This window comes from Colletes latitarsis, chromosome 8 (genome assembly GCF_051014445.1).
Source record: "Colletes latitarsis isolate SP2378_abdomen chromosome 8, iyColLati1, whole genome shotgun sequence".
NCBI classification, from domain to species: Eukaryota; Metazoa; Arthropoda; class Insecta; order Hymenoptera; family Colletidae; genus Colletes; species Colletes latitarsis.
Window position 1 is genome coordinate 33,384,627 of NC_135141.1, and position 26,144 is coordinate 33,410,770.

At 49.8% G+C, this 26,144-nt stretch overlaps 1 protein-coding gene across 4 annotated transcripts in view; it reads right to left on the bottom strand.

Annotated features, from left to right (window-relative positions):
* The window catches only part of LOC143345120 (protein gustavus-like), a 94,932-nt gene that overhangs the window by 52,282 nt on the left and 16,506 nt on the right, over window positions 1–26,144 (bottom strand). Inside the window, exon 1 of one of the 4 annotated variants that reach the window (XM_076771936.1) lies at window positions 14,627–15,571. The exons of the other annotated variants lie outside the window; for them this stretch is intronic. Coding sequence (XP_076628051.1) covers window positions 14,627–15,009 — 383 coding nt within the window. The 5' untranslated portion in view covers window positions 15,010–15,571. Of the gene's footprint in view, window positions 1–14,626; window positions 15,572–26,144 lie in introns of those variants that run through there. 4 annotated transcript variants of the gene reach the window in all.

The following is a 26,144-nucleotide window of genomic DNA, read 5'->3' on the forward strand; positions in this document are numbered from 1 at the left end:
TCGCTGCAATACCGAGAGAGCGGGTTAGGAAAATATCTCGTCGCTTATTCTTCGTACGAGAGAGAGAGAGAGAGAGAGAGAGGGAGAGCCCAAACGAAGGATTCTTTCAGCATCCCGGTGCTCTTCGGTTTCTTTCGCTGTTTCTCTTTCCGCTGGCTCGCGGTTCTCCCTCGCGAAAGAAGATTTCATCAGGACGCGATATTTCCCCAAGTTATTTCGTATCGTTACGGTCGTTTTGTCGGACGGCGATAAAGCGAGGGAACGATAAAAGAAAGCGTTTACGAGGTCGCGGTATTTGAAAAGGAGAGAAAAAAGAGACAGATAGATGCGGTGGCGGTAGCAGAGAGAACCTGACGGTTCGCGTCCTCGAGCGACGCACAGGGTTTCGTCAACCTACCGTCGATTACTTCTACGCTCGTACGCAATTGTTCATTGTTCAGCGAATAATAAGGTCGATTAGGCTTGTGCGTCATTCTCACTCGGAGAATTCACGTGTTCCAGTGGCTCGCCGTTTCGTTCTTTCTCTTCCGGCGTCGCCGCAACGCTCGCGAACGAGCTTCTCCGAAGAATCGACGCGAGAACATTTGCTACGGCGACGCTTATTTAGGAATTAACCCTTCGCCTCGCCAATACCGATGCGACGCGGATTATTATCCAAACGTATCCGGGCAGCTGTACGCGAGATTCATCGATTACGTCACGGAATATCATACGGCGAAATAGTACCGACGAGGCGGCGGCAATTCTTATGGGAAATACGTCGGGAAGTCTCAAGTCCGAGTTTGTCACGCAGAATGATCGAACGAGACAAACGGAATGTTCGAGGCATTGCAAGATACCAAAGTTATGACTCCCAATGCGGATTCCCGCTGCGTATCTACGAATCGACGAGACTCCTTTCACAGAGCACGCATCGCGGGGAAGAACCAAGGCGAAAAAAATGAAAGAAGAATAGGAGAAAGGGAACAATAGCGGCGCACGTTGGTTAGGGCCTGGTAATGGAAGGGACAGAGTACAATGTCGTGTCATCGAGCAAATCGAACAATACCGTTCGCCAGCCGCATAAAGTACATCGCCGACCGGGCCGAAATTTACCCAGAATTCGGCTAAATACTTGGATTTACGACGGCTCCATTTTCCATCGACCGTATAAATTTTATATACGACCGGTGACACACATAAATATGCGAAACGCGGCAACGCGTTACATTCGTCGAAAAGAAGCCCTTTCTCTTTGTTCGGAACAATCCAATTCACCACATTCATCGAACATTTTATAAAACTCGTCGCACGGACAGCTTCTAACCTACGTCAACGTAATTGCTTTAATTGCAATTACCTCGATACCGGAACCTCGTTTTCCTGCGACCTTTGCGCAACTTGGTGCAGCATTTCCCTCCACGATCGAACATGCATACTCGAAATAGATCCCTTTGCTCTCTCCGGAGCAGCTGCCACTTTTAATTAACGACGATCGGGAATTCGCGTCTATAGTTGGCCGACGGGCAACGGGCAGGATGACAACGACGATGAACAGCCTGTACGCCAAAACGAAACCGCGATAAGAAAACACGACTAATTACGCGGACTGAACGATGCGATAAAACCAAGGGAAAGATCCTCGACGGACAGCCACGTGGATTTCTTATCTTTCGATAAAGGAGACCTTTCCCGCAATTGCTCTTGGCCCGAGAGGAAGTTATCGTTTAGCGAAAATACGAAAATGCTATTTCGTGACTCCGAACGAACTCGGCGGTAACCGTGAGAAGAGCGCATCGGATAAACGAGCTTTGAGAAACCTGTAACGATCCCTCGATGTGAAAGGAAAAAAAACGAGTGCCGAATGTAGATTTTCGGTGGTAGTAGTAGTGCGAATAACGCGACCGCGCGTACCAAGTATGCATCGTACGTGTGCACGGGTTAAAGCAACGCACACCCGTACGCGATGTTATTTATACATATGTACGCTTGGCACGGGGAAGCGTACGAGGTACCTGCCTGCAAACACGTACCTGAATGTGCCACCGACGGTGCAGGGGATTAATGCCTTTTCACAGAAGGTCGGTTGCATCGAGGATTAGCTGTAAACTCCCTTCCTACTCCTTTCGGCCGGTTTCGTTCCATCGCGTTGTTCATTACCAACAGATACGCAGCAAAACCTGCCCCGTGGCCGTGAACGAACGAATCCTACCATTACTCCGTTTACTTTCGGAACCTGATCAACGAAACCTTTCAAGTCGCGAATAGTTTGATTCCTTCTACGAGTACACCGATCGAAAAATGACGATTCTATCGGTGTTATTGGACAACTCTGTATCTAACTGGAGCGTTGTATGTTTGATTCGCGGCAAAGGAACCGAATGGCGGATTATGATGCGAGACAGAGGGTAGTTTGCCATGATAGGAAGGGGGTTGCGAGCGAGAAGGGGGCCAACGGAGCCAGAATGCCCCCTCGCTTGGCGAGCGCGATCGTTGCCAAGGGACGTTTTGGTGCGCGATCGGCAATCCGAACTTTCGAGCACACTCTGGTCGGTCGTTTGCATAGGTGCGCCAACAGGAGAGAAAAAAACTGGACGATGTTGGACCACCGCGATAGTCGCGAGCGAGACTTTCCGACTGAAATTGAAACACGCTCGGAAACTACCGCTTCGGTGGTACGTCGCTTATTCGGTCGTAATTAACTTCGTGAAATCGCGAATGGACGTTTCGTGCGCCGCAGGAACACGATTTCTCGACGAGCGAACGCTTCCAAGGAACGTGCCACTCGGCACGCGTTACGGATAGTCGATTCTTGAACCGAGGCCATTATTAATTCGCCAAGTACGTGATACTCGAGGCTTCCGTGTATAAATCTCTTCTGGAAAGCGTTCGGACGTTTCGACGGCGTTGCAGCTAATTTCGTTAAGAGTCTGGATAGCGTCGAAAGGACACAACTTATACCCGGAAGCAAACACGTTTAATGCTTTGATTCCCAACTGAAACGATCGTGAATTTTCAGCATTTACGGATGAATGTTGCCGAGATTAGTTTGCAACGGTGATATCTCTCCAATTTGGGGGAATTAACTTTGCGTCCGAGAGAAGTCGTAGTAAAAATTCGAAAAGACGAAATACTCGGAGGGTCGTTGTTAGGGCCCGCAAGTTCCAGAGGAACCCACCGCCCAGGAACGCGGGGCTCGCGAGTTGACTTTTTCCGCGAGTAGTGGTGCGTGAAATATCCGTCGTACGAGCGTATAGGTTAGGTCGGTCCTGGGTTCGGGATTGGTTTGGTTTTGGGGTGCGCGGCGCGGCACGGGGGATGTTCCACGAGTAAATTCACCCCTTCCTTCTCTCGTCGTTTACCCTCCTCGTTCTCTCCGTTGGTTCCCCTCGTTTCCTTGCGGTTCGTTTATCGGTTGGTCTCGCTCCGACGCGCGTTCTCCCCCTTTCTCTCGATCGTAGCCCCGGTTCTTTCGGCTCCTCCACACCCCCGCGAGGATCAATACGAACCGGCGGTTATCGTGCCGATACTCTCTCTGCTCGTCGACGAGCGAATCTCCGTAAAGAGCCAGAGCTTGCCCGCCGCGACAACTCCCCTTTTACAACGCAACGATCATTCCGCGGAACGCCACGTCGCGTCGGTGCGACGGATAACGAACGACCAACGAGAAAAGTATGCCGGCACGCAATTAGACGTAGTACTACGCGTCCGAATAGGGCTCACCCCTCTGGAAGAGGGACCGTTCCTTTCATATACTTTTTCTTCTTCATTTTCGAGCTCTTGACGGCCCGTTTCGCGTTTTAAATATTTCGAGCCGACGCGCTCCGGCGGCGTTCCCTGTATCGTTTCCTTTCACGAATTCTCCTTGTTGCTAGCTTTTTTTCTCGTTCCACGATCACGGCCCGCAGCTTCGAGCGCGTGCTTTTCGGACGATACGTTAAATGCGCTAAGTGGAGAACACGTGTCACGCATCCGTCCAAAGTTATTTCGGTGTAGCGAAGCCGCCCACGGAGCCCCGACTTTTCTGCACCGAATCTCTCTCTTTCGATCTACGCGACGCGTCGTACATTATCGAAACGCGAGCGTTACTATAAAACTTTTGTAGCAAGGAACGCTAATTAGCAAATTCGTCGAGGGACTGTCTGTTTGGGAAGCATATCAGGGAATAGCAGCGACAACGAAACGACAAGCCTGCGAGGCTCAACGTCGCGGTTAACTGTGTGCTACCACGAGCGGTTTCAACCCCTGTTGTACGGTAACCCGATGCACCATTGTACCGAGACATACGATTTCGACGATAGAACGTTTCGGGCCGAGTCCCTCGCGCGTGTCTCTGGATATTACTCCCGTTGTATAGCAACATATTCGCATCACGCCGATCGAAAGTAACTTTAACAAAATTAGTATTAGTTTTTAAACAATCGCGAAATCGACAATTTGTTCCAACGCAAAAGTGTCGATTTTCTCCCGAAAGTCCACGCAAACGGGTTAGTTGCTCGTTTATCGAGGGTCGATGCACCCTCGTCGATAAGAGTGTAGCTTGCGCGAGCGTGGAGCGAACCGAAAGTGCTTCAGATGTCGCTAAACGAAGCAGAAAATCGGTACCGGACGCGTCCTTCGGCTAGCCTCTCCTTTCGTCCTGAAAGCTCGCGGCTACTACTTGATTGTGCTCGTCTAATTGGCCGTGGTTAGTTTTTACACTGTTCGCGTCTGCGAATTTAACGATCCTGCGGTTCGAAACATCCTGGTTATCTACGATCGATTCATATTTATTTCGTGGTAACCCTTAGAAATGCATTTAAAATTACATTTGCAGGCAAAGTTTCGATCTTCGTCTGGCTATAAACTCTAACACGCTACCGTAGGTGGTAGTCGGAGGGGCGCAGATGTCGAAAACAGCTGGTCTCTCGTGACTAGAGACTCGTGCAGGCGTGACGTCACCGGCAACGATTCCTGCCGACGATACGACTCGGAGATGCATAGATTGAACCTATTTCGCGAACGTCCCCACCTCTTTTCGCCCATCCTTTCACCCTTTACGGGCCGACCCTTTGTCGGTGTTGTACGTATCCGGGCAAAGGAGTTTGCGACTGCGAAAAGGGATCATCCACGCGGAAGGAGGACTCGTGGCTAACCGACAAATTGATACCGGTAACCAACTAATTGCCCGTTGCTTCTACCACCGTCTAAATCTCTCTCGAGGAAGAAACGAAAACTGTCGACGAATCTTTTAAATTTACACGGGTCCTTGGATGACGTTTCTTCGAATTCTTTAAATTCGTATACATATATGTCGGAAGACCGGCGAATTATAATATTATACCAGCATGAAAAGTCGAGTCACGTATTTAAGAATAAAGGAGTCGTGATGCGAATATATCGCGGCCAGATTTACCTATGACAAAGGACAAGAAACGTTTCTTAATTGCAACCTCGAGACCGCAACGATCTATTCGTTTCGAGCGTCGAATCGTTCGCGTCGTCGAGCATTAAGTATCGTTCGACGACAAAGTCACAGCGTCGAACGACGATCGCAGGGAACACGAGTACCATCGAACACGATCGAACAAATCGAAGCGAACGAAACTGAACATATGCGACACACGTGCGTCCCGTCCAGTTCTGTGGTTTCACGAGAGAACAGAGGCTTCTTGTTCGGCCTTTTTGTCGCGCGATGACGTTCGTTCCGGTGACTGCGCGAGTTTGGGTTCGCCTGAGAATCGCTCGAAAAACCGATCGTTTGTTACGGGGTCCCGCGGTGCTATCGCTCTTATCGAGCGTAATTTGTCGCGCGTATTTGTAACTGGGAAGCCACGCGCCTCGCGAACAGCATAAAACGCGGCAGGAACACCGGAACGAAAAAAATATCGCCACGGCACATTCGCGACCGTTCCTGACGACATTTTATCTTCGACGTTTGACATTTCGAGAGTATTAAATTCCCCCGGTTTTACACGCCCACGCCCTTGTACGCGACCGCCGAGGGAGAACGTTTCCAATATGGCGTTGGCCGCGAAAAAGAGCCGCTTCGCTCGTTCTTTCCCTCTCTTTCCTTTTTCGCCCGTTCCCTCCGTCGTTGTAACGAACTATTGTCCTACAGCACCGTGACCGCGTTTCTTCGAGAATGGATTCTCCTTCGTGCTTCTTCTTTTCTCGCTCTCTCCGTTCCTGTCTTTTTCACATTTTTTTTTTCTTCGTTTCGCAATTCGCCAGACGTTTCGCGCGCTCGCGCTCGCGCGCGCGTAACCTACCATGCAAAACAAATTATGCAAGCACATTTTCGTGCGGCTATCCGGCGAGGAACGAAGGGAAGAAAAAAACCGACGGGCTCTCGATCGAGGCGATTTACGATGTGTTGCAACGCGAATCTCGTGTCGCGACGTCGACAACCAGCGGGCAGCTAATAATTTCGGACCGATCGTAAAATAATGGTAGACGGTCGGACGATTTCCAACATGACGCGCGATTAGCCCAATTTTCGTGTAAATCCTAACCGATCGATAGGGCCGATGTCATCGAATATCTACGAGGAAAAATCGCATGCTGGACGTTGTTCCATTACGACCGCGTTCTCCTTTTACCTTCGTTCTAACGATTTATTTTTAACGATGATCGACGTCGACTATGGCTTAAGATCGCGGTAACCAACGACGCGTTCTTTCTTCGCCTATAGATATACTCTAGACACGTGTTGCGTACACCAAAGAACGAGCTACCGTTCCAGGTTTGATCGATGAAAAAGTCACCGCGTCGAAACGGTGGATACTGACGGACCTAGTGCTACGCGAGAGGTTGTCAACTGTTAGAAACTAAAGCACGTAGCGATACATACTAGGCGACCAAGCAGCAAGGTGTTAACACGGAGGATGACGAAACTCCAAGCGACTCGAGGTTCCAAGTAAACGTTTATTACTTATTAGCAACGGCCATTGTTCGACACGCGTATCCATTTCGAGACAAATGCCAAGGTGAGTGGTACGCGCGCGCGATTACGATTGTTGCAACTCCTCGACCGTAATTAATATGCGACCGTTCGGGGAAGTTGTGCGTTAACGTCGCTCGCTGGGAATTAACTTCCTAATTAACGAGCGTCTCGGCGCTCCGGAATCGCGGTAGAGGCGTTAAAACGAACCAAGATATACGGTGAGCGGGCGCTTTGCCTGCGCCGCCAGCATCGTCGCCATCGGGGCGTAATTAGAAAGTAACGATCATAAATTTTTAAATTGTCACCGTGAGAACCGAACGCGCGAACAGATTTAATCGAGCGGTCGTAGCGCGTGCGATCGTTGGACGATTTACGAGCACCGCGATTCTACGTTCTATCGCGTCCACGTATCAGAGTCCAACGGGAAAACTAACATTTTGAAAAACACGTATCGGTCGACTTCTAAACGATCCTCGTTGCTGGCCGAATACAATTTCGATTTTCGTGCCGGTCCGGCGGACAAACGCGATAGGAGATCCATCGATCGCGGCTTCAAATAAACAGAGAAGATCGTGGTAACGCACGAAACGAAATTTACGAGCACGACGTATCGCTGTAATTTTCCAGCGACAAATCCTTTCTTACTCTCTTCCCATTCAGCCGCATTCGCGCATTCGCGCATTCGCGACTCGTCCCAAGGATGGAGAACCGGTTTTCCACCTTCTCAGGCCAGGGGACGAACTTCTCTCGACCTCGCGTTCGTGCATCGTCGATTATCATATTAAATGGACCAGAGTGTTTGCAGTCATTGGGCCGGAAAGGGAACGCGATAATTTCTATTCGATTATCCGCTCCTCTTCGATCTTGTTCATTTTGCTTCAGTTTCTATTGAACGAAAGGCAAAAGGGAGTATAGTAATTGGATAGCAAATAGGATGTTCCCATCTATCCGTAGGGACCTTCTGTTTTATCTGAGCGGGGGCAGCGTGATCGATAGAAGGATCGATGAATAGAACGATATAGCTGCCAAATGTAAACAAAGAATAAACTGGGAACCATAAATGCTCTATCAAAGAGTTAGGTCTATCGTCGGTCACCGGCACTCGACGCAACATTCTTCGAAACGGAGCAGCAAATCGATCGAAACTTGTGCGTTTCTCGGTTCGTCGCGACACATTAAAATTCATACGCGCCACGGGTCCTCCAATCTGCGATGGAGACACGATTCGCAAACATACAAGCTCAACGCACCGTTACTCTCTGTATTTACCGTTGTTTGCGTACGAGTAGTCACCGGCAAACATTAATTAAGTTAATCAAACACGGACGGATAAATAATGACAGTTATTAATAGCCGCGTTTTATCCGCAATACATACTGCTACCAAATAAAACGTTCATTGTCGGGCCGTAGGAACAATCGGTTATTAAATTTCGGACGGAACGGGTCGAATTTTCGATTTCACTTTAGACTGCGGTCATAGCGAACGAAATTTTTTCTTCATTTTCTCAAAGTATACGTCTTCGAAAACATGTCTACAGCAGGATTTGTTTAAATTGGTAAAATTAACGACATTATATCTGTTTGTGCGGTCGAACCGTAACGGCAGGTATATTCTCCCCTTATGCACGACCCCCACGGTTCACTTCCAACACACATTCATTTAGGAGCAGCATCCGTTTAAATTGCCACACATTTTCCTGCGTGTATATTTAACGAAGGGTTTTACAGTATATTAAGAAGACTGCGAGCAGCACTTGGTATGCGAGTATCGGCCGACAAACAGAAACGCGTCGCTCGATGCGTCAGCCAAACGAGCCTAGACTGATCGGAGAAAAGAGAAATCGATTCAACGGGATTCGATTTCGTTTCCATTATGGAGGAACTTTTCTGAACAAATGCGAAAAGGATTGGCTTCGTTGTTGCGAACAATTAGCCGACACGAGGCGAAGCAGCACGTCGGATTACGAATAATTTCCACGGCGCTCGAGAGTTCCCGGCACAGGGATACGACAACTAACAATCGACATTCGTTCCTGGCGACCACTCTTGGTCGCACCTATTGTCGATAATTCGATTTCTCTTGCGCTGACCATGCTCGATTCGTCGATCCCATGCTGCGAGACGCGTGTTGGTAGCAGGGACGACGCCGTGGAGGATCCAGTCAGATTTGAATGATAATCGGACGGATGCGATTGATTTATGAATACACGAATGCTCGGTGCTTACTAGACGAGATTAATCTTCATTACAGGACATTATCCCGTCTGGCTGTATCGACCGAAAGGGTCCGGAGAGCTCGCGTCGCTGTAGGTAAATTCGTCGACGGTGACAGTCCACTGACCTTTCTTCGCTTTCGATCGTGCGTACGATCCTCCAATGCGTACCCGGTTCGATTTTCGAAACGAACTACTCATCTTCCGATGCTCCAATTATTATTTATTCTAGCGCGTTAATATACGAGCTGATGACTGCTTCTGTACTTTTAAACAACAATTGAAAACGATGAAATTCTCGAGACGAGATCCGCGTAAACGCGTCGTAAGTAGAGATCGCGAGGAATTTTCTTCCATCCCGGTGGATTCGCGAGCATCTGTCGCGTCGCGTCGTCGATGAACGAGAAAAACAAAGTTCGAAGAAAGAAAGGTAAACCGAGTCTGCTTCGCCGGGGAACAGAGAGGCCCGGAATATTTAAATTTTAAAGCTCCGAGACGTGCTCTTTATGGGCCAACTTGCCGAGCTTCCGAGGATTTTTATTCCACCAAGTGTCATAATAACGGTGAAAGAAGCGCCCTCGCTCCATAATGAAACCACTCCTCGTGCAAACGCGCGCACACCTTTGACGGTGCGTTCGATCACTGGATTCTAGGGATACGTCCTAACTGAAATCGTCCCAGATCCAGGCTACCCTTCGACCTCCACCTACCGGTGATACAGGCGGTGAGTCACGCCGCGAGATTCGTGAAAGATATATCGTTTGTGTTTCGAGACCAACGCGAATTGGAAAGGGGACCAACTCGAAGAAGACACTTGTACCGATGGAAAATGTGCCTTACGGAACGGGTTACGAGATCAACTCTTACTTCTTTTATGTCAGCAGCCATCCGAGACTCGAAGCAGTTACGAAACAACGCCGAGCGAACGACGTTCCTCGATGATTAATTGTAACGATAGATCGAGCTCTTGTATTACTTTGCGTTAAACGACATTTCGTTTATTTAATGCGTTAAAAATAAAAGGTTCTTGTTGAAAAATTTCGTTTAAATCGCTATTTTCGATGAGCGCGCGACGCCAGGAACGCGATATTCGTCGGTTCGCAGCGGAACAGCAACAGCAGCAAATGCCTTTAACTGATCCGTATAACCAAGTTATTGACCGAGCTGACCACGAGACCATCGGTCATTCATTTCATATTTCTTTCGAGGCTGGCCAGCGGAGCGTCGAATACGCTTTAGAAAAGTCGAGCTTTCACGATTGCGGGCGTCGAATCGTCCTCTTTATCTTTCGTAGTGTGCGTCTGCCTGTTTAAAACGAGTCAATACCCCGCAAGGAAGAAGCGTGAAACGGTGCACCTCGATCGGGCTGGTACATTACGGAACGAATGGCGAACAGAGGGCTCGAAAGATCGAGATTCCGTGGAAAAATTACTCGAAAAGGAAGGATCGAGGTCGTAGCGATCATCGGGCCCTTCGTGGCCGTATTGCCCTTATCGGGTAATTACGAACGAGGAAGAAAGACCAGACCAGACCAGACCAGACCAGACGAGACGAGACGAGACGAGACGAGACGAGACGAGGAAAGGTGGGGGGGCAGGTACGATAAAGGTGACGTTGCACCTAACCGCACGGCATCTGCCCTAGGAAGGTTAAACAGCTGGGCAGAAAGAGGTAGGGCGAAGACCAGGGATGAAAAAGAAAGGGACGAACGAAGAGAGAATGAGACCGAAGGACAGGTACAACAGGGAGCGGGGATTGGAAGGGAAGGGAAGGGAAAGAAAGGGAAAAATAAATAAAGACAGAGGGACGAAGCGAGAAGAGAAGAGTCTAGGTCCGATGGTTGGTAGCCCGAAGTGCGGATAAAGAGAGAAATATGGCGGACAGACGAGCGAAGAGAGAGACCGTCGAGAAGGGAGGCGAGTGGAGGGCTGCATGGAAAGGGGCGATAAAGGCATGGAAAAGGAGTTGGCAACACCGCCCGGTCGATAGAAGAGCGAGACCTGCGAGGTGCGGCAACGTCGCGACCCGTCTGCTTTAATACAGTGGTTCTCATTGGTCGGTCGAAAACGAATCTTGCGGACCGTCATCTTCAACGTTGAACAGCATCGCTGAAAACGTCCCGTTACGATTCGATCGTTGGATCGTCCGCGAGGAAAGATACGCGGCGTCCGACGAAATTCTCACGGGTCTGCCGCGTTTCCACGATGGTACCACGTCTTTACGTAGACGGTTGAGCACCATCGGTCGTGTGCAGCCGTGCAGGTTGCGCGTTGCACGATACCGCATAGTTTTGCCTAAAAATCTACCGTTTCCTCTGTTACGCGTTCGAATTTGCAAATTTTTTTGCAAAACGTCGTCGAACGAACGCGTTTCTCTTCGGCCCAAGTATCGATCGTACACGATTTTACGCGTTTCGACTACTCTATTGTAACATCTGTTCGTTGTCGCACCCTGCACGGCCAACGAACCACGCGATAAAACATTAATTTACCGGAAACGGCCGAAGCATCCAACGAAGAAATGCTTTTCTCTCTGTACGCTCGAACGTAATAAATACGAGACGTTACGGGGAAGCTAATCCCCAGAGAAAATCTCTTTTTCAACGCTCGACGGCGCAGATTTTTCGGAGGCGCCATCGACGGACGATGCACTGCATCTCCCTCTGCATCTCGCCCTCCCCTACGCGCTAAAAAGACTTTGTTTCCGTTTAATAATCGACGGTTTGTTCGTTCGACTTCCGCGTTTCATAGTTTCGAAATAAATCTTGTAACGCGCATCCGCGTAAAAGCCAAAACGTTCGCGCCTTGGGTGATTTATCGGAGAATAGCTAAAATTGGAGCAACGGTGGATAAAAAGATGCTGTAGCGTCTAGCTTGTTTCTAAGTAAGCGTCTTTGAAGGAGTCTCGTTTTGCCTACCGAACCCCGCTATTCCGTTTCGCGTGAATACAACCAGCACGCGACTAAATCACACGTGACGCAAATTGGCACGGTGCTTTGATCGCTGTACGTTCGCGAGTACCGCCACGGTGCACGTGCATCGTGTATTTTATTTGGTAATTTAATCTAGCCTCCCGAATTCCGAACGACCGATAGAAATTAACGTGTAAATAAATCTGCCGATTCAACGCAGACACAACGATGCACGTATCGTTACAAATATGTTTAGCGGTGTGTGATAAGCGTCCGTGAAACTTCCTTTCTATGAGTTACGCAGGTGCACAACGAACAACGAAACAAGAGATCGTTGTAAAATTTGTCGAGAGCTATCGGACTTTAACTTTGACCGTACGCGAGCGAGGCGTATGCGCCGTCCACGGCATGGAACGCGTTAAGAGAGAACGAACGTTTCTTAATGAAATGACGTTAAAATTTATGTAGTCGGGCCTGTCTATTAGGCGAAAATTGATTACGGGTCGCCTAAGAGAAGCGGTACGTGAACGGGTCGTCGCACTTCGGACCTACAAATAACGGTACGCGTAATCGAAAATAGCTTCGTGACGTCACGGATGCCTGTGATAAAACGTAATGACACCGAGGAGCCTTCGCCGGCCGATTGATCTTCGGCCGATGGCTGGCAAAGGCCGTGCGACGCGACGCCGTGCGATCTCGCTAGAATCAATCGCACTTACTCAATGTCAACGTCGATACGCGCGCAAAAACACGCTACAACACCTGCGCATTATTTACAGGAGCTCCGTTAAGGCATCGTTCTCACGCTATCGCAATCAATTTTCTGGTACAACGACTGCTCTCGTAAACACATACTTGTACCCGACAAAATTTCATTAGGAACGTTGTGCTTTCGAGGGTGAATGCGCCCTAAAATCAATTAGGTCTGGCATTAATTGCGATACTTTATGATACTCTATGCAACGACGCAATCGTAGTCTCTTTTCGATCCTATTTTACCCCAGATTTAGAGCGCGCGGTTACTCTGTCCGACCAAGACGAATGCGAGTGACGCGAACCAGAACGTAGTGTCCTTCTCTCGTCCTTCTTCTTGCTACGGCACGATGTTACTCGTGGCCATGAACGCACGGTGTCCGGGCAAATTGCAGGTCGAAACCAGATCCGACCAAGGGGTAAAACTGGCTGAATAATTCAGACAACAAAATATCGAACGACTCGCGATTTATCTTTCTGCGTACGTACTCGTACGTACGTAATAAGAACAAACTTGTCCCACCGAAGGGACGTTAAAGCCCTGAAATCTCTTTGGCTTTCGGACGCTTCGATATCAGGTTAGATTACCCTCAGTCTCTTTTATTAGTCGTTTATCCAGATAAAGCGTCGTTTGGTTCAAGAGGGCGATAACAAACAACCACGTACGTACGCGGCCACCGTGTACAACAGGAACACACTCGAGGATCGATAATGCCAACCGTCTTTCGCGAACGTTGCAATTTCAGCTGCGACGATAACAGCAACCCTTTCCCGTGGCACGCGAACGCGTCCCTGAAAAATTACAATTTCCTTCGTCGTTCCTTTCCGCTGTGCACTATTCCCTCCTTGTTCTCGTCCGAGTTTCGAAACGATCGCAGCCGTAAATAAATAAATATTTATTTATTTCGTTGGTACGTTTGACGAAATTTGCTATACGACCGGTCCATATTTTGCATTAATATTCGGCCGCAGTTTCGGATACGTATTCGACAGGAACATTATGTACGTGTCTGAAAGAGCACGGAGACAAACGGCTCGATTAATATTCCGTTCGGATCGCGGCGCAAAGGACAGCCGGGAAAGGATCACTCCAGTTTTCAAGTCCGGTTCGAAAGACACTGTTGCCCGCGGAGTTCAGTGTCCGGAGCAGCGGGAGGTCGTAGAACGAGAAACGAAGAAATCTGTCGACGGCTGCGAGCGCAGCAGGCGTCGTCGACTTAGTTTTTTGGCTCGCTGGAGGAAGCCAGATGCCGCAGCGTGGGAGCGTCAAACTTGGACGATACCGATTCTTACGTATTTTCCGACCGAAAAGTCCGAGGCGAAATTGTTTTTCAAAATCCAGAATCGAAGAAAGCACAGGTTGGTCGGGAAAGATTCGAGGATTACGAGACGAGCTTCCGTTTTACGAGTAGTAACGATCGACGAATGTTCTTTCCACTGTATGCTAATCGGTGACTTTACACCGGCATTGTGCCAATGGTATCGAATTTCTAGGTGACGAAAAAATGTTTCCATCTTGCTGTCAGAAGGGGGGACAAGGGTGATCCCGAAGACGCGGGATCGAGAACGCTCCCGATCGGAATCGTTTACAACGACGAATGACGAAGGAAAACGAATAGGCCGACGACGAGGGAAGATCAGCCCCGACGAATAGAAAGGAAACAGAACGTCGGCAAAGGTGTATCTCGCCTTCAGCCAGCTGCCTAACCGATCGGAAACGACCTTCGTCGAATTTAGTCGTACGGCGAGCGCGGGAGTATCGACCATTCGAGATTTAACGTGTATCAGAGACGCGGGAATCGAACGATGGATCTCGGATAGTCGAAATCTGTTCGGGGCTCACCTTGTTTCCATACCAGGCACCGCGGCAAGGTTGTCGTACGGCGAATGATATCTCGCCGAAGCCGGAAACGGGACAGGATGTCTGCGAGGGGTTCCCGTTGCCTGGAAGTGTCGACGACGCCGCTGATAATGGTGCTGTCGATGATGCTGATGATGTTGGATCGGAATTTGGATCCTATGAATCGTGTTGGGTACCCGCCAGCAGAGAACATACGGGATCGCGAAGTCAGGCTTGACCTGCACCACGGGCAGCAGGCGGTACTCGACTCCACGTGGATGAAAAGACACCGATCGACAGTTATCCTCGCTCGGGCCGTGCACCAGAGGACGACCCTCTCCGTGGAGGACGTTGTAGTCGCGCCAGCAAAGGTCACGGGGTAACATGTCACGAGGACATCCCTACCGACCACCAACTACCGGACCCTGCCGCGTCTCGTCATCTTCGCGACAGAGGGTTCCGCGGTATTTCTCGCGGATCGTCCTCGAAGCCGAGAGGGCCGACTACTCGACCGCGGTTCGAAGAATCCTCCGAACCACACTCCGCGTTTCTTTGCGTTCATCCAACCGATCGATCGACTCGACCGCTCGCACGTTCTTCGACTTTGGCGTGTGTGAGTGAGCGAGCGTGCGTTGGTCAAGAAGCCGTAAACGGTGTCTCGTTCGCGAAGGCACTCCGCGATCAGGGAACGGAGCGGGCGAGTCGCGGATTCGACTGGCCCTCGACGACACCCGTCACCGGCACGAGGATCGGCATTCTGGCCCGACGCACGCTAACAGCCCCGTTCGAGATTTTTACGAAACGAGCCAGCCTCGGGAGGGCGTCGAGATGCCCGCGCGACACTCCCTTCGCGGCACGACACTCCGCCGACCTTACATCGACTCGCACGATCGTAGCCGAGCGGGCGAGACCGACGCGAACGAGCCAACGAACGGACGTGGAACGAAAGCCGGGAGAGGAAGGAACGCGCACAGCCCCCGAGGAGGATCCGACGCGCCACGAATTTCAAACCAGGATGCGCGCGCGCACGCCGCCAAGGCGAGGCTGCGCGCAAAAAGAAACGCCGCGACGCGCCGCGACGCGCCGTCGGAACAAACCCTCCGACCGGTGTCCGACGTCCGACGACTAGGTGGCCAGGGCAAATTTCGTCCTGACAGCTGTAACCGTAATATTTGGGTTATCCGAGGTTCATCGACCTTTCGTATACCTTTGACAAACTCGTTTCAAACATTTCTATTCTCTCGACTATCTTACAAATTCTCCGGTTTCTTGTCTATCGTTTGGTCTCTGTTGCAAAACTCGCAAGGTTACGATCGAAAGAGTACAAACACCGGTTCTTTAAAGTTGCCCGCTTCTACTTCACCGATACACCGATGTATCGAGTACGCTGGCGTAGAGTGTACAAGTCGGGCATCGGCTCAAGTAGAAACAGCGCGTAACAGACAGACAAACGAGAATTGGACGCGTTTTGCAAGCATCGTACGAGCAGTCGTATCAACGATAGTCGAACAAATTATCGTACGATACGTCGCTACATCCGTGCCTACCTCCTACCAGTTGCAACACCGGCCAAATGACACAGATTACACTCGTAACGGAAACCTCGGACAGTACTAATCACAGCAATAAATTTCATTTACAATCCCCTTGGCCCGAAATATTCACTAACCTTAGCTCGGTCGGAAGCTATTTAGCAAGGTGTAAATGTCAGTCGAGAGTTCGCGGGAAGCCGCTAATATCTTTGGCTATCGACGCTCGCTGAGAATTTAACGTTAGTCATCCTCGTGACTGTCGCTGGTAATTGCGCGAGAACTCGAGGTAATTGGCAAAGACAAGAGAGACAACCTTCTTTGGCTTTTTTTCTATCGTCGGCGCGTTTTCTCTGCTGCGATTCCACCGATTCGTCCTAACACGAGTGTCGGTTCTCTCAGTAATCGTAGTTGTTTCATCGGGGCGCGTAGACGAAACAAGTAACAGCCACAAGTTCCAACGAATTCGATGGATCTCGCGATAATGTTCGATCGATCATCGGCGGATACGCAATTAGCCGCGTCGATTCGCGATGGCAGGGCCGATTAACGAGCACGAATCAGACGCGTGCTCGTCGACCCAACGATTCCGCGTTACCTCGGTTAGAATTAGACAACGAATACTACTACTGTTGCACCTGTCGCACGAGTCGACCGGGTTAAAATTTCACCGGAGGGTCCAAGAATAGGGTGAATGGTCGCGTGGGTCGTTTACACCTGCCCCTCTCGACCTACCTGTACAGATGCTTCGCTAGCCAATACCGCCACAATTAATTCGACGTCGTGGCACCGTCAGGACAAACCAACGGTCTATCGAACCGGAGAGAAAAGTGGGCCGAAGGAGAGAAGGATTACATCCTTAAGAGGATCGCTCGAACCGACCTTGGTCCGATTCGATCGATCTTGTTCGCGAACCATCGATAAATCTCTTTCCTCGATTTATTATTCACAACGGGCTATTACGCGCGTAGTTGCTCGTTACATCGACGACTAATTGGTAACGTAAAGATCGCGACAGCCGATAACAAGTTTCCGATCTTCTCGATTGTAAGGCAGCCTCTTTCAACGTAACAGAGACGCGTAACTTGGTTAAACAATTCTTACCACCGACATCCCGCGTCTAACGAGCTAATAATAATAATATCGCTGTACATACATAATTAATAGATAAAAAAATAATAATAAATCTAACACTGCACAAGCACAAACGGATCAGGAAACGGTATTACCGTAAATCGATGAGCGTGTTATGAAATTTTCGAGCATGGACGAGATAGTCGTGGAAGTTATCGGTGCTTTAATTACGAACCGTGTAATAAAACGCGTTGAAAGGAAAATCGTTTGACTGGGACGCACGAGGCGTACGGTGAACATCCGCGATGTTCTACAGCGCCTTTGATAGTCACTCGTTAAATATCGATACGTTAGATAACGCGAGCGCAAAGCGATGGGATCAAACGGGCCGTCCCCATGCAGCGTTTCGGTTTTGAACCGAGCGCCAGAATTCTATGGCAACGACGGTAATACGATAATGTTCCACGGTTGTACCTAACCCACCCTTCGACTCTGCGAACCTGTGCGTGCACAGTCAACAACTTTTCGACCCTATTGTTCTTTCTCTTATCGGTAGACAGGAAAATCCAACGGTCGAATTTGGATCGTTTGCCGGTCATTTTTCCGAGAAAAAGAAATAGAGAGGATAAAGAAAAATCGCGTTCGTTCCGCGATCGTGCAACAGCTGCCGGTGGCTGGCGTTTATGCAGAGTTGTAGCGAAACGTGCAACTACGACCGGCATCGCGCGAACGCGAATAACAAAGATAGGGATGCAGAAATCTGCATGCCCGGCGTCCCTCCGTTACGTGATATCCCTGCGAAGCGGTTTCTGTTCTTGTCTGACATTGGAAAGCATGCATCCGGACCAAGTAAAACCTCTCGACAAACAATCGGCCACGCGCCTCGCCGAATACGAAAACGTTAAGGACACTGCAGAGCCAGTCCTGAGCAACTTGGACGAATTTTCAGCCAACCCGTATACCCTAAACATCTTAAATACCTGGACAACGTGTTTCCAGTCTATGCGCGATAGTATATGTATCGATAAATATTCGAGTCAAGTTCTCAACGAGCGTAATTATTAAAAATAGCGGATAACGCGAGAAATCTAGCGCGCTACGGTTTAAAATTTCGAAAGGAAAAAGAAATAAATGACGGGGGGGTGAAAAAAATAAGGCAACGCAAAGTTTTGATCGAAGGGTGCCCTCGACGACGGCCCTGGGCGTCGCACACTCCACCTCCGCATCTCCTCGTTCGCCCAAGGGCTGCACGGCTCGGCGAAACTACCCTCGCCCGACCATTGGCCCGACGATTCGCATGCGCGCCGTTGAAAACTACTCCTATTGATCCACCGACGCGTTCCTCCCTCGTTCCCTCGTTTCGACCCATCCCCCCAGCCCACATCGTTCGTGCCGTTTCTGTCTTTTCCTCGCCCTTTCTCTCGAATCTTGTTCTCTTGTTCCGCTCATCCCCTTTCGGTAAGGACACTCGCACGCAAGATCCACCCAGATACGAGCCGGCTGCTGTTCGTTCGCTGCGCAAACGCCGCTGAATCTCTTTTCAGCTCCGATTCGCTATTTTTAGGTACGCGCCTGATGAAAATCGGATGCTCCGAAGAATGCGTTTCCCGCGTCCGTCGAGACGAGTCTATCCCGGTTCCTCTACGAAGTTTCGGAGAAAAATAATTTCTTTACCTTGTTCGATAAGCATAAAGAACAAAGGGGCAGACTGCTGCGAAATAAGGGAAAGATAATGAAAAGAAAAATCGGATTACGAATAAGGCTCTACCGAAAAAGTTCTCGATCAAGTTCCCTTTGAATCGCACGCCGCGTTTCAAGTCTGGCCCAAGACGTACCCTTTCTCCTTAAACTGTCCGTCGTTAAGGACAAACGAAATCAGAATTTCCTTCGAGAGTCTTTCAACCTTCTCGTCGCGACTGCAACGACCTTCCCTTCCTCTGTAATTATTTCAGCTTCGCGAGGATCCAATTTCCACGAGCGGTAATATCGATTAAAGTAAACCACGCGCGAGCTCTCGCCGCGTATACGAACAAGAAGAGGAAAGAAAATCAGGGCAGCTCCTTCCTCCTTCTTTCGTTATTCCTTTGGAATATTTCCCATCGCGCAACCCTTCGAACGGAGTGGCACCTTTAAGCAAGGAGAAGGAACAGCGAAATCCCGATTCGATCGAGACGATATCAAGATACTTTTTCCATGCAGATTGCAATTGAAATCCCGAAAGGCTGCATCCGATGAAAGATTATGCGCGTACGCCAATTCCACGGTCATCGAACGCGATAATACGCGACCATTGAACGTATAACTCGCGTCGCGATAGTTCCATCGCATAGCTCGACCTTCTCGGCGAGAAAACGAAACGGGTTTCTCCGTTAAGAAAAAGTCAAAAAAGGGTACGCAAGGTGTCCGAGAAGAACAAGTCGCCCGATCGAATATTTAAACGGTGATCCATTCGCGCGGAAAATCGAACGCTGTTCCTCCATTAAGGGGCAAGATACACCTAAGGAAAAATAACGAGACCGAGTAGGAACCATTTTCGCTCCTTTTCGTGCGAACGAACACTCTCCTCTATCTCGGCCGATACGGAACAAGAATCGTTTTGAAATTACGCGATGCTTTCGACGATCTGTATCGCAGTGGCGCGCGGATGACAGCGCAAATATCGAGGCAAGGGTTTCCTCCCGTCGAAAATAAGCCACGGGGATGAAGAGGGTGGGCGAGACGGTGCGTAAAGTACTGGCAGGGGTGACTGGTTCGATGCAAAGTAGCCCCGTCTCTCTCGTAATTTTCCTCCTTCCCCGAAACAACTCCCTTCTCGATTCGCCCTCCGCACGGAAGCATTGTTTCCGTGCTCTCTTTTTCTCTTTACAAGCCCTTCGGACAGAAAAGCCGAGAGCGACGTCATTTTTCAAAGCGACGGACGCCCGGGATCGTATATATTCTTCCCGAAGGGTGTACCTACCCGGCGAACCGCGCGCGATGCCATCGTTCGGAATTTCAAGCCGACGGAATTTATCCGAAACGAGTGGACCAACCCCGGAGAATATACCGATAGATCGTCTTTTAAATCTAACCGCCACCCACCTGAATACTCTGTTTCGCGCGCCGCCAAAGAAAAAAGCTAATTCCCTCGACAAGTTTCTCGAGCCTCTGCGGGAAAACTTCCCTTTTGTATTTTTTAGCGCGCCGCTACTTGGAAAGTTTATCGTCCCCGCACGTTTAATCGACGCTTCGCGAGCAACGCGAATTTTTCCGCGGAATGGACGCGTTTACCGATGCCTCGCACCGATCGATATCAAAAGAGTAGTGCTCGAAAAGGAGAAAAACGTGTCAGCCGTTTGGCGTTAGATTTCCTAACCGTGGATGCAATCTATCCGACCGACTACCCGAAAAGGAACGAAATCTAAATTAAATTCGGTCTCGCGCGCGCGCGCGATTTTTCCTTTCGACGTAGCAAGATTCGTCTGGTTTAATCGAGGCGATCCGAGAGAACGCGCGACTCTGGCGCGCTAACGTCGCTGCATCCGACAACGGCTCGAATAAAATAAGCTAATCCCGCGTAACGAGATAAGAATAAGAAAGCGGTCGAGGCGGTGTTACGGAGCGGAAGAGGCGAGAGGACTCGGATAAAAGAACCTGCCTTATCCGTCGCGAACCAGAGAACGAGAACGGAGGAAGATGGCTGAGCTATACTCGGAGGAAACTTTCCGAGAGATTTCTTATCAAAATGCAAATCCACCGACCAACCTCTCCAATTTTCTTCCGCTTCTTTCCTGGTCGGCGGTGCCGTTGCCGCCTGTGCTCTCCCTCGACCTTCCCTTCGATCTCGAGTCTGTCGCGTCGCGTCGCGTCGTTCCGGCCGCCTCTCTTTTTCCTCCACGGAGAAAATTCGTCGAAAGATGCCGAAACGTTTGGCAACGAGCGCTGCCCGTATTCGTCGCGCGAGACCCGCCGCGAACCTTGTGAAATGCAATTTCCAGCGGGAAGCTCGTTGCGAGCCAAGTTAATATTAATCGCGGACCAAGGCATCAACGAGCGCGCCGACTAACGATCGTTTACAATTTTACAACCTATGATTTACAATTTAGATGAAGATCCATTGTCCGCGTACCCTCCTCTTTCGCCGGTTATGAAAAACTCGGAGCACCCTCGGCAAAAACCACCCTCCGACGAGCTCCCTTCCCTCCCTCGCGCCGGGCATCCCGGCCCTGCTTCTCCACCCCAACCCGTCAGCTGTGATACTTTCGTTTCGCGCATTCAGCAATTTTCTACGCTCCGTCCAATCTGCACGGCCTAAGGCCTACTTTCCGAGCCGTACACGTTCTCTGCTACTAGTCGTTCCAAACGCGGTACACCGATCTCTTTTACCCGCAACCTAACTTGGACCGACCTAATCCCAACGGCGATGTTTCGAACCAGGTCTGTCGCGGGTCGGTTCTCCGACACTGCGCATCACTGTACTATCGCGAATTAATGAACGTAACAGAGTCGCGTCGAAACGGATGAATTACGTTCACGTGGGAAGAACAGTGGGAGGATGAATGAAAATGCGCATGCACTTGAACGTAATATACGCGGAGCGTGTGTTTGTTCGAACGCAGCAGCTACGGTAAACGAATCCGTGAGAGTGGAAATAAAAAAAGAGTCGATGCGTTGGCCGTTTCGCCGTCCGCGTACCTTCCAGCCGCGTTGTTTCGTTAATGCGTGCTTCCCGTTTAGCCCGGAATGACGTTTCGCCGAAGGACTGCGATTCCGGAGGATACCGCGAATGCTGGTAAAAAAAAACCTTGGATAAAAAGATTTCCGCGATGCAACGTCGATGGATCGGCAACGCATTAGCGGATAACTGCGCGCACGTTCTCTCGGCTTAATCAGCTAATTGAAACTAGGAATAACGGCGATAAGCGAACCCGCTGGCTTTCAACGACCGCGATACATGAAAAATATTCGATCACGAGTCGCATTTGCTAATGATTTCTGAGCGTTGCTGCGCCCAGACGCGACGCGACCGGACGATTCGTCGCTTTTTCAATTAGCTGATCGAAACGTACGCGTAAATGGCCGAAGCAAGGCCAGCGGATGCTTTGCAAATCGAAATCGAACGTTCCTCTGGATGTTTGCGATCGAGCATCGCGAACCTCCATCGATACGTACTCGTAGAGCAAATTCTCGGGACGGTGGAATCTCGTCCAAAGTCCCGTGTCAACGAGCGAAACCGATGGTCACGTAGCAACAAGTGAAATTGCAAGTGCGAAACAGAGGCCGGCCGCGTGCCACGTAAATTCTTATCAATTTTCAACTTGGTTTCTTTGCAATTACAAACACGACTCCTGGATGCAAGTAATCTCCTAAACCCTAACCCGACCATTTTAAGGACACAAGTTCGACGGAGATTACGCGCGCAAATAACTCTTGGACTCGAGGAAACGTACCATCCCCGTCCAGCTCGTCAAAATACAGATCGTCCGTCGTAACCTGGGAAAAATAATTCCGTGCAATTTCTTTCACCGGCTACTACGTTACTTTCGCGCGTATCTTCGACGAGGAAGGATAATAAAATTGGCCGAACGCCAAACGTCCGTCTGTTCCGGCGGTATTCGCTTTTTGGAATCGCGCCACGCCACGCTCGTGATATCCGGTATTAAAAATTGAAAGCAGAAAAAAGTACGGAGGAAAAAAGTTCCGGGGACATTCCGCGGTATCTGTATTTACATCCTCGGTGAGTCGCTTTCACAGAATGATCGGGGATCGTGGCGATGACGAGTCGTTAGATTCGTCGTTGCTGTATCGGGCAAACTCGGAGGAGAGCAGCCGCTCCAAGGCAGGCGGCGACGATCGCTCGCTGTTTTCTCCCGACTCGAAGATACGGCCGACCAACGAAGAGAAGACGCGAGTTGGGAACGAAAGGGAGAACGCGTAGAAAACGCGAGTTCCGCGAGAGAGCTTTGTTCCTCGAAGGAACAAGAGTGGAAGTATCCGCGGAGCGCGTGAAAACGAGAAGGGAGAGGCTTCGACGAAAGGATACGTCCAGCCTTGAAGCGAAAAAACGTAACGGTCATTCGCCCGCGAGGCGAAGAAAAGTTGGCCGTTGCCAGCCACTGACCGGAGCCAAGGAGACGCTCCGAGCGATCGCCTGCCTGCCTGCCTGCCTGCCTGTCCGCTTCGTCGAGCCCACGAACAGAGACAAACAGTCCGCGCGAGCCTCTCTCTTTCCCTTTGCCCTTCCCTCTCAACCGCTTCGCTTCGCTTCTCTTCTCTTCTCTTCTCTTCTCTTCCTTTTCCTTTTAGCCCTTTTACGTTACGCTGCTCCTTCGTGACGGACCGGTCCCGGAAAATTACCGACAATCAGCCATCTTTCCAACGGAAAGCTCTTCGAGGTGTCGACCGTTCGATCGCGGTCGATTCTTTTTCTATGCCCTCGATCTTCCATCCTCGACTTTTACCTTTCCCCTTTTCAACGGGCCTTTCATTACAGTTAACGGTATACGTAGAAAGTTACAATTGTTCCGTAACATCTGAAAACCTTCAAGTTTTTCAACGTTAACGCGTCCAATAGATAATTTTTAACTTTCTCGTGCTCGATACGGTGAAAGATAAGTAACGATAAAGTTTTAGAATCGATCGAGATTCCGGAAACTGTCTTAAGAACGTATAGAATAGGCGACGATCGGAGTAATCTACGCGGAAGAGCAATCGCAAATAACGGTAAGCTATCGAAAGTGTGAATTCGCCGAGCAGAACCTACCTACGGAACGAAATCCAATACCGCCTCCTGACCGTGCACGAGCGTCGTTCGAATAAATCGCGGAGCAATTTGTGGACAAGCGGAGCGGAACTCGTTTGTACAAAAGGCCTTCGATAGTTTCGTCGCGGGGTAGTGCGACTCGGCTCGACTCGAACAGCAAACGATTTATCAACGCGAAACTATGCCTGAGTTTCTTTTCGCGTAGCTACGCGACCGGTAACATTTGTTCGCGTCGCTCGTATCGTTGTACGTTGCCGGTGAGTCTTAATATTCTTCGGGCGTGATCATTTATCAGGTAGTACGAAACCTGGCTCGAAAAACATTCCCGTTGCTGGCAGAGAGAAATACGAGCGAGCACCGCGACAATATGATTCTCTCGGAATATTCGCGCTTAGCGCGCGCGTATGGTCTTCCGCGCGACCGACCACCTTTTCGATCCAGTTTCGTTAATTTTCCAGTTCTTCGTCGCGATAACCGGCCCCTTCTTATCGTGGCCAGGCCACCTTCGCTACGCTTATCTGTCTCGAGAAACGATTATTATCCGCTGGAAACCTAGGTATGTATGTTTCTTTGTGATACGCTCGGAAAGAAGTCGCATCGCGTCGCGTAGCGTCGCGGCGAGCGAGAAATTTTCAACGATCTCTCCGTCGTTGCAAGAGAAATTTATCCCGCGGAACGATCTTGGCGACGGATCATCGGACAACGATGAGAAATTTCCAACTCGTCGGTGTAAATTTTGCGAAATACTTAGTAAGCGTTTACCGCGGATGGCGCTTCTTCTTTTGCCAATCCCCGCGTTGCGCACGAATCTCTAAAGGTCACGGTCGATGGATTTTCGCGTTCACGACTTGCGCATCGACGCGGCGTTATTAATACCGCGCGAAAGCGCAACGTTGCGTAACGCACGCGGACCGAAATTATGGACTTTTCCTCCTTCGTCGACACCGTGTCCGAACGGATTTAACTAATTGCAAGATAACGAGAACGTTGTTGGGAACATTTTAACGGTGGCTATAGTCATCCATCGTCGCGTATCTTTACTCTGTTCGTAAATTTAACGAAAATTTGCTCGAACGCCGCTCAACTTTGCCTACGAGCACGGAAAAGCGTATCGCGCGTGCTTATATTTTAAAAAAGGGATAAAAAATGAATCGAAGAACGAGACGGAAACGAGGCCACGAGCGCGGCAGTGAGATGCGTTTTTACCAGCACATATGCTGCGCTATTTTTAGTACCCACGGTTGTATCCAGCACCCACGCGAGTCTCGAAACCAAGTCGAAATTCCGTGTTTCGGGTCAAATTACCGATTGCGACGAAACCAAGAGCCTAAAGTATGCCTGTACTGTGTCATCGTGTACGCATGTTCGTCCGATCGTCCGAACTACAGAGATGGACACGGAAACGGAAAGAGAGGACCCTTTAAAGGAGCGGGTGGAAAATCGTTGACGAGAAGGGTGGAGCGAAACGAGCTCCCCCAGGAAGAACTTGTCCCCCGGATTGGCTCCAGCGCAAACTTGTCGCCCTCTCTTTCTACACGACACCGTACGATACCAATAATTCAACTATTTCGTTCTCAGTGTTCGATCGAACCTTGTATAATTAAGGGTTGTCGGTTGGAAAAGTCAAAGGCAAAGGACCGACTGCCTTTTTGCGGACCAAGTCGTATCGTCCGCTTCTCCAAACTGTTTACGTTCTGCTAAACCCTCTGAAACCGAATCCTCGCGAAGGCGCATTTTCTCTCAAGTGTATATCGAGTTGTTAAAAAAGTTTGCGCGCACTCGGAAAAACGAATATCCAAGGTAGTCGTGTAAGCGTCTGCGCGAACAACGCCACTGTGGAAGCGCGCGGTCACGGCCGACGAAATTTAAATCACGCGCAAACACACGAGTCGATAACGGCAACGCTGCGTTGATCGCCGGAGAATTTAGTGGCGCCACCCGAGGACACACCACGGAGTTAGGTGCATTCTGCTGTTCGGTCGGTAAAGCGACAATTTTTCAAAAATATTCTTTTTCGGACAAACGTCCATGGGCTGTGTCGCGTTCGACAAAAACAGCAATAATAATTGTCGTCTACATAAATTTCTCTAGACATCTTACCTACGTGGTACTAAAAACTTGTCCACTTGTTTATTAGGTGTTGTATCGCATGCATAGATTGCAAGAAAGGGAGTTT